The sequence below is a fragment of the Cricetulus griseus genome, chromosome 5 (genome assembly GCF_003668045.3).
Source record: "Cricetulus griseus strain 17A/GY chromosome 5, alternate assembly CriGri-PICRH-1.0, whole genome shotgun sequence".
NCBI classification, from domain to species: Eukaryota; Metazoa; Chordata; class Mammalia; order Rodentia; family Cricetidae; genus Cricetulus; species Cricetulus griseus.
The window spans coordinates 19,219,267-19,241,257 of NC_048598.1; the positions used below are offsets into that span (position 1 = coordinate 19,219,267).

Genomic DNA, 21,991 nt, shown 5'->3' on the forward strand with positions numbered 1-21,991 from the left:
CTTTTCCCACAATCACCGATCTCTTATGTGTACTATCTTTGCTTTCTTATGTCTGAGCACTGAATTTTTAATGTGTAGTAGGCATTAAGAGGTAGGTGAGTATAGGTCAATTTTAAAGGATCTCAGGCTAGTTAAATTGCATATAGTTTACAACTTCAACATAAACTATCTAACTTTGGGTAAGGTCAGAAGATAGGAATTTTATGATCCATTTGATGGAACATAGCAATACAAGTTAAAAGGAAATTTAAAGATTATTTCATCGAGTTCCTTACAAATTAAGCAATCTTTACAAAGAACACATAGACAGAGTAAAGCCAAGACTAAATACAACTTTCCTGATTCCCAGTGCAATATCTTCTAAACTTCCTTTTTCGGTGTGTGTGTGTGTGTGTGTGTGTGTGTGTGTGTGTGTGTGTGTGTGCACGTGAGTATACATGTGCATTTGCAGGCCACAGGTTGATGTCAGGTGTCTTCTTCAATTACTCCCCAATTACTTTTTTTGAGACAGGATCTCTCACTGAACTCAGATGTCATCAATTTGGCTAGACAAGCAAGCTCTGGGAGCCTTTTGTGTCCACCCATGCTCTCCTAGTGTTGGGACTAAAACCATGTTTGTTTTTTGGTGCTTGGTTGTTAAATTCTGAGGATCCAAAATTAGGTCTTCATGATTTGTTCAATACATCCTTTATCAATGGAACATCTTTGTAATCCCTACACATCCTAATACTGCCTCTTGAAGCTAAATATGAATTTATTGTCTGAGAATTTTTTGTCCTCCACACTCCAAAAGTTATGTGTGAGAACACAGAAGACATTTGGAAAATGTCACTAAGTAAATCGGCTTTACTGAAGTTCTCTGAAACAATAAAAATGGCTGGCCTTTTCTACAGTCTCACACTGCCCTTGCCTTCTGGTCTTTAGAATGAATATGAAGTTGAATCAACCAATGTAAACCGAGGACCTCAGAGCCAAGCCTGTCGTTAAGGAGGAATGGAGGGAGACTGCGATTACCTGGCGTATGTGAGCACCTTCTGGTGTTAGAAGATCTTCAAACAGCAGTTCATCTGCCACCTTGTTGATATCCTTTAGCCGAGGCTCATTGCTCTTCAGATCCTAGACAAGAACATTCATCCAAAGTACTACAAATCTTTTTCTTTGACCTTCCGTACATGCCTGTCATCTAGGCCCACATTTAGTTAAGTGTTACTAAATTAAATGGTTACTATCAGTTATCATACATATATTGCTCTCAAATTTGTCACTGCACTGTGTCCTTAAACACTGTGACACCAAACAACCAACCAAAACTTGCCAGAACTATCATTTACTTGGAATCAGAAGTGTATCTCTTTATCTCAAATTCCTTAAATTATTTTCCATGTGTTAATTTATATTATCAAAACATTTTCTACCTCAAGTATATGTCTACATGCCAATATATATGTTTATCTCCACAAGGAGAATAACAAAAGGAAAAGAGAGTAAGAAGCAGATTTATACCTTGTGTTATTTGAGATATAGAATTAATATGAGTGAAGAAAAAATTGATGAGCGGGTTCTCAGGAGGTAAATAGTAATTTTCTGGCCGTGAAAACAGGTCACGTCTCTTCCAACCTCAACTGATGCTTCATATTTTGAGTCCACATGAGTCCTGTGACACCCCATCATCATTTAACAAATATGAAACAAACACATCCAAAATAGACATCTAAGCAATCCCCTTGCTTACCCTCTGAAATTCATCAAACTTCTTCTGCAGCTCCCAGACATCATCCAGTTCTACCCCAGTGTTCTCTGCCTTTTTCTCTTGGATCCACTCCAGCATGTCTCCCGCCTCATAGGCCAGCAGAAATTCATTGTAACGTTGCAGCAGGCGACGTCTTCGTTCCTCTGCTCGATCCAGGAGGGAGTGGTACCTTCGTGGAGGAATAAAGAAGAAGGTAATATAATGGGTGGAAAAACATTGAAAGCATAACAGATTAGGGCGAGGGTGAGAAAACTAGAGGAGGAAATGGAGGGAAAGGAAAAGAAGAATAAATTAAAATGAGATCAGTAAAAAAAAGAAGAGAAATTTAATGGAAATAAAACAGACATTAAGAGCAGATGGATGAATAATATTATATTTAAACATTTAAGTGTCTCCTGCACCCAATGCTCAGGGAACATCCTGGAAGAGACAGCAGAAAGATTGTAAGAACCAGAGGATGGGGAAGCCTTCTCGAAATAATATCTTCTAGAAATAGCTTCCCAAACCAGACCTGAACAATAACACTATCGATTGACATGCTAACACAGAAGGGAAAAAAATCTCAGAGTCACACCCTAAGACAAAGAACTACAGCAACTCATGACAGCTCAGAGAGGGAGGATTAATTAGCCTTGTCCAGGGAAAAGCCTCTTCATTGGCTATCCAGTATAAAATGGTCATCCATGAAATCATACACACACTGCAAAATATATCTAGCAGGTTTTACTTACATGTTTTCACATCTACCTGTTATCTATATAGCTATAATCAAAGAAAAATAGGACATCAGTTTGAAAAAGACAGATAGGAGGACATGGAGAAGTTAGAGGGGAAAGGGCATGAAATTGTGTAATTACATTTTAATTAAATATCTTTAAAGTATCAGTGGATGAAGAAAATGTCTTTTGTCATCACTTTCTTGTTATAGAAGAGAGAAGTTGTACATGGCAGCTAGATATGAAAGAGTATATAACATTCTTATGAATGTCCCCGGACTTAGAAGGAAGCTGGTTGAGGAGCTGACACAGACAATTAACTCCTAGGATTTCCTTTCTTCATATATAAACTAAAGTGTGTGAAGGATAAAACTTGTGAATTTACATCTCTAAACTGAAAGTTATAGGACTATGAGAGGAAAGCTGGGAATAACAGCCAATGCTCCCCAAAGCCTCCATCCCAGGAACTTACAGGCTCTCTACCTGCTGCTGGCGCTGGGGGATGTTGATTGGCTCTTCTCGTCGATGTTGCGGAAACCCTGGTAGTTCATCTGGGGCCAGTTTCCTGACATAGACCGCTGGCACAAAGCCCTGGTGATCATCAGCTTCAACCTTCCACCAGTCCTAAAGGGAGGACAGATTCACACTCCTTCCTTAATTCTTCGAAAAATCACAAACCATAGAGGCTTCAATTCTCACAACAGTACCCAGGAACAGGAACAGCTGGCTGATAAGGACTAAGCATCACTCATAGGTGGTACATAATTTCCCCGCATTACAGAAAGGGCCGAGGAGGAGTTGCAGGAATTGCAGAGGTCAGCCCCTGGAATCAATGACTCTGATATCTGATGCCAGATGGGCATGGTGCTGAAAAGCAAGTGAGGGGCCACGTGGCTCCTCAGGAATCAGCTTGCCTTCTTGGTGGTGGGTTCTGTGTTTGACAGCAGTGTGTAAGAACTGATAACTCACATCCCACTTCCAAGGCACTAAAATATATCAATTTCTCTGAAATTCATTAATGCAAACTCTTCCAGTTCTCGAAGACTAGCTGCTCCAGAGTCCAGTTTCTTAGAGAAAATGCTGTGAAATGTGATACAGGCAAAGAGGAGGCAGCACTTCCCTTGGATTTTCTGATAAGAAAACATCTTGCCTCTCAAAAACATTCACTTATCTTTAATAATAGTAACAAAAATCAAAATTCTGCTCTTTTCTTATTATGATCTTTAGGAGAGTAGTTATATACAAATATGTATGTATGTATGTGTGTGTGTATGTATGTGTGTATGTTTTTCAAGACAGGGTTTCTCTGTGTAGCTTTGGAGCCCATCCTGGCACTCGCTCTAGAGACCAGGCTGGCCTCGAACTCATAGATATCAGGCTGCCTCTGCCTCCCAAGTGCTGGGACTAAAGACATGCACCACCAACGCCCGGCTAAAATATTTTTTATAAGGAAAACATATTGTAAAATTCCATTCATCGTTTTAACACTGGCTTTATAAGCATATAAGAATTCAAGTCATTGGAATATAAGTTCCTTCCTTCCTTCCTTCCTTCCTTCCGTCCTTCCTTCCTTCCTTCCTTCCTTCCTTTTTCCTTCTTCCTTTCTTCCCACTTAAATATGTTATGTCTCTATGTTGCTCAGGCTGATTTCAAACTCTTGTGCTCAAGAGATTCTTGTGCCTCAGCCTTCCAAGTGCCTGGGACCAAGGTGCCCATTGTCTTTCATCAGGTTTCTCCTAACCCTAAAGCAAGGATATGGGAAGAAAAGGACAATTTAATTCTGTAAATACATAAAAATATAAGGTTGTTCAACCTTTATATATCTTCAAGTTAACTCCCTAAGATTTTTTGATTCACTGTTTCATTCATGCTAAAATTAAGATTAGAATGCAAAAACCCAAAGTTATATAGATCTATCTTTCTGCTCTTGCACAGTACATTAAGAAAAATATTACTTAATAAATTATTTAAGAAGAAAATATTAAATGTTGGGCATTAAAACAACTATCTGAGTCAGGCAGTGGTGGCACCAACCTCTCATCCCAGGACTTTGGAGGCAGAAGCAGGTAGATCTTTGCGAGTTTGAGGACAGCCTGGTTTAGAGAGCAAGTTCTAGTACAGTCAAAGGTTATGAGAGAAACCTTGTCTTGAAAAAACAAACAAACCATCCCGCTACAAAAAAACCCAACCAAATAAACAAACAAGCAAGCAAACAAACTCTACCTATCTGGTAAAGTCAGGAGAGAGCTGTGGAAGACCCATGTTGTAGATGGTAAGAAAGTTCAAGAAAAATCACCTTGTTGATGGAACTGAGCAAAGTCAAGACATCATTCTTCTTCATGCTGACCTCTCTACGGCTTCGGGCCTCAAAGTCATATAAAGCTATGACCCTAGCTTCTAGACCAGCCTCATCCACTGGTGCTGCCTGCTGTTGCTGGGGAAAAAACAAACAAACCAGATGTCAGTTGCTCACTGGAAGTCTTTCCCTGTACAGTTCACAGTGGTGGGCAGTTCCCAGGACCTCCCAGGAGAGGATAGATGGAATTCTGATGTGACTGCTGGGTCTCACAGTGGTGATTGTCAGGGATGCTGCACTACTGAAACACCTATCAGAGAGCAGGAAGATTGAAAAATACAAACATAGTCACCAGTACATAGGCATTTTATCAGAAGCATGGAATATGCCAGGCTACTGCTTTTTTTAGTGGGAGGGGCAATATACTACTGCTTTTTAGTAGGAAAGACAATATTCTCCATGCAGATTCAAAAGGACACATACATCCACACTTTAGAAACCTCCTCGCCACATAATAATCAAAGCACCAAACATACAGAATAAAGAGAAAATATTAAGAGCAGCAAAGGAAAAAGGACAAGTAACATATAAAAGCAAACCCATCAGAATTATACCTGACTTTTCTATGGAAACTCTGAAAGCCAGAGGGTCCTGGACAGATATTCTACCTACACTAAGAGACCATGGATGCCAGCCCACACTACTATACCCAGCAAAGCTTTCAATCAATACAGATGGAGAAAACAAGATATTCCATGACAAAACCAGATGCAAACAATATATATCCACCAATTCAGCCCTACAGAAAGTTCTGGAAGGAAAACTACAACCCAAGGAAGTTAACTACAAACAGAAAAATATAGGCAATAGATAATCCCACTTTACCAACAGCCAAAAGGAAAAATGACAGATTTCACCACCATCACCAAAAAAAAAAAAAAAAAAAAAAAAAAAAAAAAAAACAGGAATGAACAATCAATGGTCATTAATATCCATCAACATTAATGGTCTTAACTCCCATATAAAAAGACACAGATTAACAGAATGGATAAGAAGACAAAATCCTTCCTTCTGCTGCATACAAGAAACACACCTAAACTTCAAAGAAAGACGGTACCTAAGAATTAAAGATTGGGGAAAGATTTTCCAATCAAATGGACCCAAGAAATAAGTGGGGGTAGCAATCCTAAATCCAACAAATTGGACTTTAAACTAAAATCAATCAAAAGAGATGAAGGAAGTCACTTCATACTCATCACAGGAGAAATCTATCAGGATGAAGTCTCAATTCTGAACATTTATGCCCCAAATACAAAGGCATCCACGTTTGTAAAAGAAACATTACTAAAACTCTAATCATACATAAAGCTGCACACGATTATAGTGGGAGACTTCAACACCCCATTCTCACCACTGGGCAGGAACACCAGACAGAAACTTAACAAAGAAACAAAGGAACTAATAGAAGTTATGGTGCAATTGAACTTAACAGATACCTATAGAACATTCTATCCAAATACAAAATAATTTACCTTCTTCTCAGCACCACATGGAACCTTCTCTAAAATCGACCACATACTTGGCAACATAGCAAACCTCAACAGGTACAAAAAATTGAAATAAACTCCCGTATCTTATCAGAACTCCATGATTTAAATTTAGAATTCAACAACAAAATGAATTACAGAAAACCTACAAACTCATGGAAGTTAAGTAACACCCAATTGCACAATTCCTGGGTCGAGGAAGAAATAAAAAAAGAAATTAAATATTTCCTAGAATTCAATGAGAATGTGGACACAACATACCCAAACCTATGGGACACTATGAAAGCAGTGCTAAGAGGAAAGTTCATAGCACTAAGTGCCCACATGAAGAAACAGGAGAATAATCACACTAGAGAATTAACACAACTGAAAGCTTTAGAACACAAAGAAGCCAATACATCCCGGAGGAGGAGATGCCAGGAAATAATCAAATTGAGGGCTGAAATCAATAAAATGGAAACTAGGAGAACAATACAAAGAATCAATATAAAGAAGAGTTGGTTCTTCGAGAATATCAACAAGATGGACAAACCTTTATCCAAACTTACCAAACAGCAGACAGTGAACATGCAAATTAATAAAATCAGGAATGAAAAGGGGGACAAAACAACAGACACAGAGGAAATCCAGAGAATCATCAGGTCATACTTTGAAAACTTATATTCCTCAAAATTTGAAAATCTAAAGGAAATAGACAATTTTCTGGACAGATTTCACTTACCAAAATTAAATCAAGAACAGATAAGCATCTTAAATAGACCTATAACCCCTAATGAAATAGAAGCAGTCATCAGAAGTCTTCCAACCAAAAAAAGCCCAGGGCCAGATGGCTTCAGTGCAGAATTCTACCAGAAATTCTCAACAGAGCAATCTAAAATGGCTGAATGACACTTAAGAAAGTGCTCAACACTCTTAGCCATCAGGGAAATGCAAAACAAAACAACTCTGAGATACCATCTTATGCCTGTCAGAATGGCCAAAATCATAAACACTAATTCTGGAGAGGATGTGGAGAAAGGCGAACACTTCTCCACTGCTGGTGGGAGTGCCAACTTGTACAGCCACTTTGGAAATCAGTATGGTGACTCCTCAAGAAAATGGGAATCAGTCTACCACAAGATCCAGCAATTCCACTCTTAGGCATGTATCCCAAAAAAGCACATTTTTTACAACAAGGACATATGTTCAACGCTGTTCATAGCAGCACTCTTTGTAATAGCCAGAACCTGGAAGCAACCTAGATGCCCCTCAACGGAAGAATGGATAGAGAAAATGTGGTACATTTACACAATGGAGTACTACTCAGCTGAAAAAAAAAAAAAAAAGCAAACCAATGGAATCTTGAAATTTTCAGGAAAATGGATGGAACTCCCCATCACAAAAAGACAAACACGGTATGTAATCACTTATATGCGGATTTTAGACACAGAGTAAAGGATTATCAGCCTTCAATCCTCATTGCCAGAGAAACTAGTAAACAAGGAGGATCCTAAGAGAGACAAACATGGTCCCCTGGAGAAGGGGAAAGGGTCAAGATCCCCTGAGCAAATTGGGAGCACGGGAAGAAGGGAGAGGGAGCTATGAGAATGAGACAGGTAGAAGAGGAGGGATGCAGAGGACATAAGGGAGCAGAAAAGTTGAGTCAGGCGAAGAATAGAAGATAACAAGAATGGAGATACCATAATAGAGGGAAACATTTTATGTTTACGGAGAAATCAGACGCTAGGGAAATGTCTGGAGATCTACAAAGATGACACCAGATAACAATCTAAGCAACAGAGGAGAGGCTACCTTAAATGCCCTCCCTGATAATGAGATTGATGACTGACTTATATGCTACCCGATAGCCCTCATCCAGCAGCTGGTGGAAGTAGAAGCAGACACCCACAACTAATCACTGAACTGAACTGGAATCTAATTGTAGAGAAGGACAAGTGAAGATCAAAGGGGTCCAGACCAGACTGGTGAAACCCACAGAAACAGCTGACCTGAACATCATGTTACTCTTGCTCCCCAGACTGATAGCTGGGATACCAGCATGGGACTGATCCAGACCCCAGGAACACGGGTTTCAGTGAGGAAACCTTGGAAATCTATGGGACCTGCTGTAGTAGTTCAGTACATATCCTTAGCATAGGTGTGGACTTTGGGAGCCCATTCCACATAGAGGAATAATCCTTGAGCCAAAAAACACGGGGGCGGGCCTAGGCCCTATCCCAAAGGACACGATAGACTCTGATGACACCCTATGGAAGGCCTCACCATCCAGGGGGCAAAGAAAGGATATGTGAAAGGTAGGGTTTTAGTTGGGGGGTGGTGGTAGGGGAGGATGGAAGGGAGAAGGGAACTGGGATTGTCATGTAAAACAATCTTGTTTCTAATTCAAATAAAAAAATCTGAGAAAAACAAAGAAATCACTGTTCCTGGGTACACTTTCTACTTTAATTTCTGTTAAGTATTTTGTCTCCCAAGCATGCTCTCTTCAGGGTGGTGTTGAAGGTAAATCGTCCCTTGTGGATTCTCTTATTTAATGCCCCTCACGTCTTGCATTTCCTGATGCCATATGATGCATCGATGTGTCTGTCTGTGTCCAGCCACCCACTGGGTACAGCCTGGTACAGGGGCAAGCAGGAATGCTGTGCATCCGTGTTGATATTCTACTGTGGTTCCATTTTCATTTTCTGCTTATGCATTTAAAAAGGTTTATAGCCCCTTAACAAACTAACTTCCTAATATGATTATTTTAATCAAAACCCAAATCTCTATTTTTAATAAACCTTATGTTCAAACAAAAGCCGGGTCACAAAGCAAGGGGATTAGGAGGATAAAAATGAAAATGTGGATGGAAGAGATAAAATGGAGCAAAAGAGAAAGCCTAAATGTATATTACCAAACCTAGTGCTTATTGAAAATTTTTTTGGCAAACATCTTTATAGATGCTACAAAGAGGTTAGAATTCTTACCTAAAATAATTACAGAACTCATATTTTCTTTGCAGTTCTTTCCTGGTTTGTTAAATCGGTGTGTGTGTGGGGGGGGTGTGAGCCAGCAACAGCATTCCTTTACACCTATAGTGAGGGATGTGAGTACTGTCAGAACACAGCACTTCTCACCTGGCAGGCTTCAGCTTGATCCCTCAGAGCCTTGATGCTGTTCCCAAATGCATTGAGATCCACCAGGAAGGCCTCGTGCTTCTTGAGAAGAGCCTGCATTTAGTGATGGAAAGATAATTAGGGCAAATATCAGAATGCCAGGGAGGTGCTTCAGCGACTGCCATTAATGGATTATGTGATCGAGTTCAGTTGCTTACTTTTATATTAGAAAATTCCTTTTCATATCACATTTGCATGACTCATGGACATTTCAGTAAACAAGTGAATAACAATTTCAATGTGTTTGTGGACATCAAAATTAACTAAGATTTACACACATTTTAACCAAGATATATCACAGCTGTGAGTGGATGTGACTGTTGAAAACACTATGGATAATCTTACTTTGTAGGATTTATTTATTTTATTTTAGTTTTTTTGATACAGGATTTCTCTATGTAACTTTGGACATCCTGGACTCACCTTGTAGGCCAGCCTGGCCTCGAACTCACAGAGATCTGCCTGCCTCTGCTTCCCAAGTTCTGAGATTAAAGGGGTGCTCTACCACCACCAGGCTTTCAGAAAAACTTGAAAGACACACTATTTCTAAGGCTAATGAAATCTACTTTATAGATATGTTGATTTCCATACAACACTGAACAAAACATATTGGTGGGTGTAAGAGGGATTGAAAGTAATTTACGATCCTTAAGGTTCCTCCTGTCTGTCTTATTTCATTTGAATAAAGGAATTCAGATGCTCATTTTAAAGGCATGGTTAGCCTGTAGAAGTTCAGGGTGACTCTGAAAAGTTCAGAATAGGGCCGGGACAGGTGTAGATCTTTGATCACTGACTTTGGATTTAGGCACTCTTTGTAGGATCTATGGGTTTCTATGAGATTAGAAAAAATGTCATATTCCTTTAGGATCTCTGTTAACTTTGTGCATATCACAGCAGATCCAGGCAAAAAGAAAAAAAAAATCACTGCTAAAATTTTAGGTAGTCTAGAATTTGATAGAATTTGGTGACTATTCACTGGACCATGGTCATTCCATCCCACCTTACCCCAGATGCTTCTTCATCAGCTCCATAGTTTTTGTTGTCTACGATTGGTTCTTTCTCTTTAATCCATGCTTCTGCTTCATGTAGATCTGCCAGGTATTGTTGGAGCTGGACATTGGCCTTGAGATCATTCTCCCGTCTAACAGCTCGAGCATGGAGAGACTCCATATTTTTGTTCAAGCTCTCAACCCTAGATGCTATGTCTTCTGCAGCAAAGTGTCCTGTGGAACAGATATAGGCATAGTGAGTATGACCCTCGTTCATAGCTGTCATGTTCTAATTCTCATCAAGCTTTGGAGGAAAAGAAGAGGCAAGAAGATGATGCTCAATTTAGTGAGGATTACAATAGAATTTCTGGGAGTTGGATTATCTTAAGTGAGATTAAGCAGTAATAGGTAGGGGGTAGATGTAGGTATGTGATGGAGAGTGAGTTGGTATAAGCTAAGGAATACAGACACAACAACAAACACCCAGGAGTGCCGTAAGACTCAGAGGTTGCAAACCTTTTCTTCTCTAGATTCAACATGACTAGCAGATCTCCATCCTCCCTTAAAAGTAGAAAACAGGTTGATATGGAAAGTATAATGATTTTCAGAGAATTAATGAAAGGAAAAGAAAATATGAGAGATGCCCTAATGTTATTGTAACTTATGCCCTGTATAGTTTGGAGGTTCTATGCTAGGAAACTAATCCAATCTAAACCTGAGTTGATGAGATAGAGAATAGGAAATTCAAGAACTAGAACTTGTGAGACAGAGAACTCAAGAGATAGGGACTTCACAGAACTGAGGCTTCAAGTACATTCAGTGAGGCCCCTTAGGATATCTGGTAATTCATGTGTATACATGCAAAGAGATGATGAGAAATGGTATGAAGGCAGCTACCATACAGTCCTTAGGATCCATCAGAATCTGCAGATAGTTTAAAACTACAACCCAATAAACTGAAAGGGTACCATCAACACAAAGTAGGGTTATAAGAAAAACATCTCAGTACTAGACTTATCTTTCAAGTCATCCAGTGATACAGTCTGTCTGAAGGATCATAATGAAGACCCAAGAAGCCCTTTGGCTGTCATACTGAAGAAACAAATATGAGTGATAAAGGGGAAAGGTAAAGGAGCCTGGAAAAGAAGATTCATGGCAGAAAGTGGATGACATCAGACTTCAGATCAGAAACCACATCTCTGAGAGCAACATACTTGCATCTTTAAGCTACTGTAATAGGCAATGAAAATACACTTGAAAAAAATGAATGGAAAATAAACTAAGACATTCACTTGAACAGAACCAAAGGGATTTATGGTTAACTGATCATACAACAAAGGACCTCCGAGGAAGTTGTTCATTCAGTAGGAGGAAAGCAGAGCAGACGGTAATCCTGACCAGTGCAAAGGAGCAGGAATAGCAAAAGAGGTCAATACATGGAGATAACTTTCTTCTTTCTCAATATTATTCAAAGATAATTGAAAACTGAAGTCAAAACAATGTTAAAGCATTGAAAGAGTTATAATGTAACAAAATTAAATTGTGTAACAGCAGAAAAAGAGGGAAAATGGAAGAGTGAACTAAAGGATGTTTGATTACACACAAAATGCTATACTATCTGAGGCTAAAATGTCATAAATTAAAATGTGTTTTAATTCCTAGAATAATAGCTCCCAATGCTTTGCTCTCAGAATATCTATAAAAATTTAAACAATGTGGAATACCCCCATTAAGTTGCCATACATATGAATATATTTATCAATAGTGCCCATATAAGAAGTTAAACATAAAACTTTGAGGCAAAAACTAATAAAAAACAAACAAAATAATTACATTAAAAACATTGAGTAAATTTCAGAAAAGAGAACATTTCTGGGAACAGAAAGGATATTTCATCTTGTAGAAATTACAATTGATCAGAAAGACAAATATATCAGCTATATTTGCTTATAATAATAAATTTTCAAAACATATAACAAAAATTGATGAGTATATAATAAGAAATAGAAAAATATTAACACCTATAGTCAGAGATTTAGAGAAACAAAAAATACATTCTATGGCAAGATAAAATTCAAAAACAAAAGATTAAACAACAACAAAAAAGGAAAATAAATTTCATTGGTTTGAATAAAAATTCAGAACTAAAAATTTCTCAGCAAAATTTATTTCAATGTATACTTTTAACTGGATACTAATAAGTGACTTGTTAACAGAGGGAAAATATTTTAGTGTAACCTGGATTTCTTGGCCACACTTGGCATATGATGTTCAAATCTGAACATCTTACTTAGAGAGTATAGCTTTCTAAGTATGGGCGCCAAGTGTGTGCATAGTCACTAAACTTTCATGAAATGATAAATTTGAAGGCATGGCCTTTGTATTACTTTCATATAATGTGTCCCGAGAAGCAAAGCTTTTAGATATTTGGAAGCCCTCACATAGGGAAAAGCCTTGTGTTTTACAAAGCTTTGCAACTTAGATTTGAATTCTGCAACTTCTCCAAAGAAGCACATTCATTATTAGACTAAAATTGATTTATTTTAATGATTTCAGATTTGCAATAAATAGAGATGATTTAATAATGCATTCAAACATCTTCTACAGCAGGATTATTAAAAAAACACAATGTATACTGCTCTAACAGAAACACTCAAAGGGAATATCTTCATTAAATTGAAAAGTGATGCCATCTACTTTTAAATTCACTTTAAGTACTAAGATTATCTAAATTTCTTTCCCAAGGTCTGTCATGATGGAGTTTTGGCAAAATCAATCAGTGTCACACGTACCTTCCTCTACCATTTTGTTTCCCCGCTCTGTTATCACTTGAATACGTGGCTCATGGCTGGCAATGTCTGCCAAGATGACTTCATGTCTGTTCAGAAGATTCTTGGCTGCAACCAAGTCCTTTCCTACATAGAAAAAAAATATAAGGCTTGATATTATCCTTGTAAGTGGGACTTGCTTGTGAAACATGTTTCACCTGTGGCCCAATATTAGTATCACCTAAATATGACCACTGAAAATTTCATCTGTCTTCACCCTCCCTCTATCCTCAGCATGCTTAACCTCTCTAATTTCCAGACTTTTTTCTCTGTACTTAGCACTACAGCATCTCTCCAGACACTCTCCACGCAATTTCAACAGAATTGATATTTTTTATGAAGGTTTTGCAGACATAACCCTCTATGGACTTTCATAGATGCTCCCAGTACATCTGCATAAAGTTGTACAATATTTGTGTGTGCTTTTTATGTCCATCAAAGCAACTATCCTGGAAGTTACACTTATGAATGAATGAGTTCTAAAGTGTATATCTACAGTTCACTTTAAAATCTTTGTGGTAGGTCATAGAGTTCTCAGAGGATCATCAATAACTCAGACAAATACATTTGATGCATCCAGCATTAGCCATTTCTTCTCAGTAAAGAAGTTTCATTTAAAAAAAATAGCAGCTCAATCTTCAGAAAACCAAGCATGCCAGATATTCCCCCGAGGCCTGAATTCATGCCATTGCTTATTTTTCTCTTACAAGTTGAATCTGTTGGTCTAAAATTTAAATATTAAACTTTGATGGAGGTCTGAATAACATTTCATCAGTCTGGTATGGAAGAGCTAAGAGTAAACTTTTATCCCCTCACTGTTGTATCTTGTTCTTTCAGTCTGGAGAACTTGGACCTTTCCTGACTGCTCAGTCTGATTGTGCTGCACTGACCGAGATGGGTGGAAGTTGCTGAGGGTTCAGTCTCCTGTATCCAGGCCTCCTCATCTTCTGAGTCCCTGCAAATCTGCTGTAACTTGAGTAAGTCAATGAGCTTCTTCTTCCTAGTGGCCAGTGGGTCTTTCAGAGCTTCATAGCGGGAAACCAAGGATTCCTGCCTTGCACGTATGTCCCCAGAGTCAGGATGGCCTATTTCTTCAAAATGTGCAGCCATGTCTGTGAGGGTGTCCACTTGATTCTGATGGAGAAAAACAATGTGTGTCAGGAAGTTATATAATTTATTAAGAATGGATGACATTTTCATGTGCTGAAAAGTGGAGGCCCTATCACTTTAATTTTTCCTGTGATGCTAGGGTTTTAATATTTTTCAAAATATTAAGATTGGTACAGGAAACTGCTTCCTGAACATTACACCCATAGCACAGACACTGAGATCCACAATTAATAAATGGGACCTTCTGAAACTGAGACGCTTCTGTAAGGCAAAGGAACAGTCAACAAGACAAAACGGCAGCCCACAGAATGGGAAAAGATATTCACCAACCCTACAGCTGACAGAGGGCTGATCTCCAAAATTACAAGGAATTCAAGAAGCTAGATTCCAAAACACCAATCAATGAAATTAAAAAGTGGGGTACAGAACTAAATAGAGAATTCTCAAAGGAGGAATATAAAATGGCTGAAAGACACATAAGAAAATGCTCAACATCTTTAACCTCAGGGAAACGCAAATCAAAACAACTCTGAGATACCATCTTACTCCTGTCAGAATGGCTAAAATCAAAAACACCAATGACAGTTTATGCTGGAGAGGATGTAGAGAAAGAGGAACACTCCTCCCCTGCTGGTGTGAGTGCCAACTTGTACAGCTACTTTGGAAATCAGTATGGCAATTCCTAAGGAAAATGGGAATCAGTCTACCACAAGATCCAGCAATTCAACTCTTAGGCATATACCCAAAAGAAGCACATTTACACAACAAGGACATCTGTTCAACAATGTTCATAGCAGCATTATTTGTAATAGCCAGAACCTGGAAGCAACCTAGATGCCCCTCAATTGAAGAATGTATAGAGAAAATGTGGTACATTTACACAATGGAGTTTTTCTCAGTGGGAAAAAACAACGGAATCTTGAAATTCACAGGAAAATGGATGGAACTAGAAGAAACCATTCTGAATGAGGTAACCCAGTCACAACAAGACATACATGGTATGTACTCACTCATATGTGGATTTTAGATATAGAGCAAAGGTTTACCAGCCTACAGTCCATACTGTCAGAGAAGCTAGGAAACAAGGGGGCCCCTAAGAGAGACATACATGTCCCCCAGAGAAGAGGAAAGGGACAAGATCTCCTGAGCAAATTGGGAGCATGGGGGAGGGAAGAAGGAGCTAGGAAATTGAAGAGGAGAAGAAGGGGAGTGAGGGGGACATGAGGGAGCAGGAAGGTTGAGTCTGTGGGAAAAATAGAGGAGAACGAAATAAGAGATATCATATTAGAGGGAGCCATTATAGATTTAAAAAGAAATCAGGCACTAGGGAAACATCCAAAGATCTACAAGAATGACTCCAACTAACAATCTAAGCAACAGTGGAGAGGCTACCTTAAATGTCATCCCCTGATAATGAGATTGATGACTAACTTATATACCATCCTATAGCCTTCATCCTGGTGGCTGGTGGAAGTAGAAGCAGACACCCACAGCTAAACATTGAACAGAACCAGAACCCAGTTGCAGAGAGGGAGGAGTGTTGAGCAAAGGGGTCCAGACCAGGCTGGTGAAACCCACAGAAACAACTGACCTGAACAAGGGGGAGCTCATGGTCCCCAGACTGATAGATGGGAAATCAGCATAGGACTGATCTGGACCCCATGAATGTGGGTGTCAGTGAGGAGGCCTTGGAAATCTATAGGGCCTTTGGTAGTAGATCAGTACTTATCCCTAGCATAGGAATGGACTTTGGAAGCCCATTCCACAGAGAGGGATACTGTCTCAGTCTAGACATACTGGGGAGGGCCCAGGCCCTATCCCAAAGGATATGACAGACTCTGAAGATCCCCCTATGGAAGGCCTCACCCACCCTGGGGAGCAGAAAGGGTATTGGATAGGTAGGATGTTAGTGGGGGGCAGGGGAGGAGAGGAAGGAGAGGGAACTGGGATTGACATGTAAAACAATCTTGTTTCTAATTTAAATAAAAAATTGAGAAAAAATTATGGATGACATTTTCATGTGCTGAAAAGTGGAGGCCCTATCACTTTAATTTTCCCTGTGATGCTAGGGTTTTAATATGTTTTCAAAAGGATTGGTAAGATTGCAAGGATGCAGAATACGAGAATGGGAAGCTCTTGTGTTATAGGTGATAGTATTGATACAGACAAATGTGAAATGGGCCACAAGTGAGCAGATGAAATGCAAATGGCAAGGCTGTCTAAAGAAGTCTAAGACTCTAGACTGAGAGAATGGTGTGCTATTTAGAATAGTCAGTAGGTGCTTACATTAGCCATCAGCTTCCAGGGAGACATGCTCAGTAGAATGATGGGACATGAGAGATAGTGGGAAGAGGCAGTTGGCCAACTAAATCTTTGAAAAAATTTCCTTTGATTTCCTAATCACTTAATAGGAATAATAATAATTACAGATTGCAAATATGCACAGAGTATCTGTCCAGTTTTCTACAACTAGCATAAAGCTAAAACCAAACCTGACGAGCAGCCACAGCTGACTCAAGAAGTCCATGTTTCCTGAGTAGATTCTGCACATCGGCCAGGCCTTTCCCATAATCCTCAGAGGTGACCTGCCACTCCACGTCCTCCAGCCAGTGTTTCAGGTCTTCTGCATTGTTATCAAACTGTAGCAGCTGGTTAGCTTCATACAGCTCGGTCCCTAGGGGAGGAGATCGGGTAGAAGACACAGAGAATTATGGCTTTTCTCTATACACTGTAATACCTCAGCCCTCAACTTAATGAGGAATATGTTTGGATATTCCAAAGAGAAAAATAAGGGAACTGTCTTACATCCTGTTAGAGAAGAAGTCATCCTAAGTTAGAATTCTGGTGGTATTTGGTTTTACATACAGAGATGTTATCAACACACCAACAGTAAGTTAAATTCTCTGGTGAAATGCAGTTCTACTTATTAGTTGTCAACTGTTTTGGGTATTTTCAAGTGTCATTTGCTACATGTTGTACAGACCCTTCTTTGGATAAGATCCAAGTCCAAACCTAACATTTGCTCAACTTTGGGGGCTGGGTAAGTATGAAATTCTGAGGTGGTTTTGAATATGGCTAGCATTACTACTAGTGACTGTCTTTTATTACAAACCATGTTTCATTTATTTTATCTTCTAGAAATACCTTGATGATTCCCAGTATATTTGGCTACTTCTCTATTCAATTACCTTGTAGCTATTTGCATTAGTATTCTTCAAAACAATTACCGTCTCCTGCTGTGAAAAGTAGCCATGGCATCTTATTATTAAAGTGACACTGTATTTGTTTCATTAAGCCTCAAATTAGGATGACATCCAAAGAAACCAATGTGACATCTCCTATACCATTTTCTATACCCAGGTCAAAATCCTGTCTACAAATGAGAGTCATGACAAAGCAGATACCAACAACATACCAACAGAGAAAACATCATTTGTAAAAATACTGAAAAATGTTTAATTTCCTAATGTAAGAGGCAAGATAAAAAATAAGTGAAGATATATATTATAAAACTTATAATAGGGTCTGGTAAGTTTCTCATAGACAAAAAAGAAGCATTTTCTCAACCCTACAAGAACAAAATACATAGGACCATTGGGTGTGACACCAATAATCTTTTCATTTCTAAACTCTTAATGTCAATTTCAACACTTCATATTATGACCCACTTATAAATCTAGTTTATATAACCAAACATGCTAAAAAATAACTCTAGCATATTAGGTTTAGATACAAAGCCAATACTGAATTCATGGCTTTCAATATTCCAACATTTATTTAAGAAAAGAAAAATCTAGGAGAAAATTGAAGGAAAAAAGAAAGTTCCAATGACAACAACAAAACTCCAATGTAAATAAAGGAAATATTTAAAGGATTAAATATATAACATGATATATTTAGACTAGATTTTAAGTGTTGATGACAAGATGACACAGGAAAGCAAATGGCTAGGCTTCCATTGCAAACAATTCACCAAATATCAAGATGATGAGGACAGAAGCAATATATTTTAGAATAAGAATTGAATTATCCTTTACCCAAAACTTTGCTTCTAACCTTTTAGTGCTGTTGCATCCAGCAACTCTTTCCAGAGGTTGGCAACCTCATTCATGCGAGCGGCCACAGCCTCAGAGGCGTAGTGACCATCCTCAATCATCTCCTGGCCAGTTTTCTCCAGGTTGTTGAGCATAATCTTATTAGCCGCCAGTTCCTCTTCAAAGTCTAATTGCTTCTGAACCCGGCTCTTCAAGTTCTGTACATCCTGAGAGATGGTGAGAAAATAAAGGAAATAATTGCTTGAAGAAGGAGGAACAGACATTCTGAGGAAAACCAGAACTAGATGATGAGACTCTATAGAAAAATCAAAGTAGAACTGAACTGGAAGATTCTCTCCAATTTCACTATCTTTCATAGCACCAGAAAGTACCGATCAGGCTAATAGAGAGAAGGCATCAGCAGTCTTACTCAGATATGAACTCAACTACACATAACGCTAACTTGCAAGATAAACATACCTACTAGTGAACTAGAGTCAGGGCTGCCTTGGGGTAAACGAGTACTCTTTGCTTAAATGTGAAGCTTGTTCACCCAAAGGGAACTCATATTTGATGCTGGAAAGCTAGTCAAAAGCCCGTGGCTGAAGAGGTTTCAGTCCTTAGGGATAAACTTATTCCTATTGTAAATTGTCATGGTGTCAAACTGCCATATACATATATTCATAAACAAAGTTACTCTTAGCCTTAATCAGGAAAGCATATCTGTGCAATAAATGATGCTGAATGCAGAGGTAGATGTTTGCTGAATGTGCTGACAATAAATAAAGGTGGAGAGCTTAGCCCTAAACTGCCTGTAAGGCTCGGGACCATCTTTAAAGAAATGGTAGAAAGAGTATAAGAATGAAAGGATAGGGAGAAGGGATGTGAAATGCTGGGCATGACACAGTCAGTGCCGTCATTTTCTGCCAGCAGATGTGACTGATTGCAATGGGGTTGTATTAGGCTGGGCATATCAACAACCAAACACAGATCAGCAGAACTTATGGGGCCTTACCATTCAATGCATCCTATGGGAAGACTGTTTATTGTCTTCAGTTGTTCATCTACAAAGGAGTTCACTAGGCTCCAATGCGTACATCACACAGATGACCCAGGTTAATAAACAAGTCTCTCTCTCTCTCTCTCTCTCTCTCTCTATATATATATATATATATATATATATATATATATATATCCTCCAGCACTAGGTCATGAAAATTATTTCAATAAGACTCCATGCAAGCATGAGCCATCAATCAGAACTGTAGTGATGAATAGAAATATTTTCCATTTCTTTTTCAGTACATATACCACCCACACATTTGCATTTTAGAGCTGTTTACTCTGGGTGCACTAGAGCTGTTACTCCTCTAGAAAATGTAACCATGTGCTTTGTACTTTCACAGAGTGAAAGATAAAGTAAAATGTTCACAATTATCTAAAGTATGAACCGAATATACATTAATGAATAAAGCGTATATAGAAATATAGATATCATATACATATGTGTGAATAATATATCATCACGAATGTGAGTGAAAGCATGCATTGTCACAACTCTAATGAAGAGAAATCAATAGCTCAAAGATTTCCCAGCAACTTTGATAATCACAGAAGCTAAAAGACTACAGGGAAAAATTTCAAGCCCAGGTTGCCAGAGTCCATATGCTTTCAGTCTCTGCGGGTAACATGCTCTAAATAACTAGATAATGTTGGACACCTTCCAATTCAGAAGCTGGCTTCTTCACTCATGAAATAAAAAATTGCTTCCTTCCAGCCATAAGGCCGAGGTAGAAAGTCTACATTACCCAAAAGCTTCAGTTACTTCTGAGCTTACTTTAGCTTTAAAATAACTAAATGTATCACTTGAACCAGGCACAATCTTATCAATTACAAAGGTATATAGGAGGACCAGTTATGGTTTCAACACACAGCTTTGAATTCCAGCTGCTCAGGAGGCTGAGGCAGGAGGATTTTGAGTTTGGGACCTTCTTGGGAATATAACAAGACTCTATAAAGTATCACCAATGAGAGAGGTATGCATAGACGCAGAAGCTATACTCGAGGGACCATGAACATCCAAGGAAGGAACATCCCTGTCCCCCATCCTGTTAAGGACTCTAGAAGGTGATCTAGTTGAGAGAAGAGAAAGGAATAGGGCATGAGAAAACCAGAATCCAGACCATTGGGTTTTATCTAAGTGTGTAGCCCCAGGGAGCCATCACATTTTTCATGCTGTTTTGTTATCTATAAATGAAGCCTTTGGCTCCAAACTACAATCTATGAAACCAGCTGCCCATAAGTATAAACAAGGTTGAACAAATCTCCCTACCTTGTAGTCTTCATCATCAGCCAATTTTTTCTTCTTATTGATCCAGGTTTTTAGGTCATCTGAGTCTTGATACAGTTGTTGGAGAAGCAGTGAATCTACCAGCAATTTTCGGCGAGTGGCGGCTCTTTCACGCAGAGCATCACGCCTGGCCAACAGCTGTAAAGCACACACACACACACACACACACACACACACACGTCACACATTGATATGTGAGTAAGCTCACAGCCAACAAAAGCAAATACATACACTTGAGATTATTGCCCACCCTATCTTTCCCCCAGTGTTTTTCCTGATCTCCGTGCCCAGGAAATGCATTGGCTAGTTTGGTCAATTTGTGCAAACGAGAGTCATCTGGGAAGTTTAAACTTCAAGAATTGCCTCCACAATACTGACCTGTGGGCATATTTGTGGGAACATTTTCTTGATTAATAATTAATGGGAGAGGAACTGCTCCAGCCCACTGTGAGCAGTTCCTCCCATGTCAGGTGATCTTCAGTTGTATAAATAAACAAGCTGAGCAAGCCATAGAGTGAGTGAGTGTAGTGCATTCCTCAATGGTCTCTGCTTCAGGTCCTGCCTCCAGGTTCCTACCTTGGCTTCCCTTTCTAATGTATTGCAACCTAAACGCCAAATAAACTCTTTCCTCCAGCAAGTTGCTTTTACTCTACTTCATCACAGCAACAGAGAAAGTCAGGCAGATAGAGGCTCTGGGCCTTGGGCATACCCCATCACGAATAGTAGCAATGTTCTCAGAGTCATAGTGGTCATTGTCAATAAGCTTGGTTGCAGTTTCATCCAAGGTCTGGAAAAAAAATAACAATGCCTTTCTCAGCAAGAGCTAAAGGAGTGGCTACAGTTTGAGCATCCCTTTAAGATAAAGAATATCAATGTGTAAGTCCAACAATCATGAAGGTTAGAAGGCCTGGATCCTAGTTGTGAGTTCTGATATACCTATACTTCAAAGTGAATACCCTAGGCTTGATAATTATCTTTTCTGCACTATAATTTTTTACAGTCTAGGTTATAGTGCATGAATTCAGGCATTGATATGAGTAAACACTGAAGAAGTACTACCCAGGATAGAACCAATCTCATTTTCTTACCGGCTCTTCTGTCTATCCAATCCAGTAATGTATTATATGCATCTTTAGCTATGTGTCTGTTTATAGCTACACTGGGATAAGAAGACAAGAAGTACAGAAGTAAATTTTTATCTATATTGATTCATCAATCA

General features: G+C 38.9%; 1 protein-coding gene across 1 annotated transcript in view; it reads right to left on the minus strand.

Annotated features, from left to right (window-relative positions):
• The window catches only part of LOC100771374 (spectrin alpha chain, erythrocytic 1), a 70,092-nt gene that overhangs the window by 34,577 nt on the left and 13,524 nt on the right, over nucleotides 1–21,991 (minus strand). The window contains exons 13-24 of the mRNA XM_035445668.1: nucleotides 21,482–21,559; nucleotides 20,755–20,910; nucleotides 18,445–18,649; nucleotides 16,881–17,062; nucleotides 14,169–14,412; nucleotides 13,243–13,365; nucleotides 10,467–10,684; nucleotides 9,423–9,515; nucleotides 4,763–4,900; nucleotides 2,939–3,090; nucleotides 1,733–1,919; nucleotides 1,015–1,116 (exon numbers count right to left, since the gene is read on the minus strand). Of these exons, the coding sequence (XP_035301559.1) occupies nucleotides 1,015–1,116; nucleotides 1,733–1,919; nucleotides 2,939–3,090; nucleotides 4,763–4,900; nucleotides 9,423–9,515; nucleotides 10,467–10,684; nucleotides 13,243–13,365; nucleotides 14,169–14,412; nucleotides 16,881–17,062; nucleotides 18,445–18,649; nucleotides 20,755–20,910; nucleotides 21,482–21,559 (1,878 nt within the window). The remainder of the gene's footprint in view (nucleotides 1–1,014; nucleotides 1,117–1,732; nucleotides 1,920–2,938; nucleotides 3,091–4,762; nucleotides 4,901–9,422; nucleotides 9,516–10,466; nucleotides 10,685–13,242; nucleotides 13,366–14,168; nucleotides 14,413–16,880; nucleotides 17,063–18,444; nucleotides 18,650–20,754; nucleotides 20,911–21,481; nucleotides 21,560–21,991) is intronic.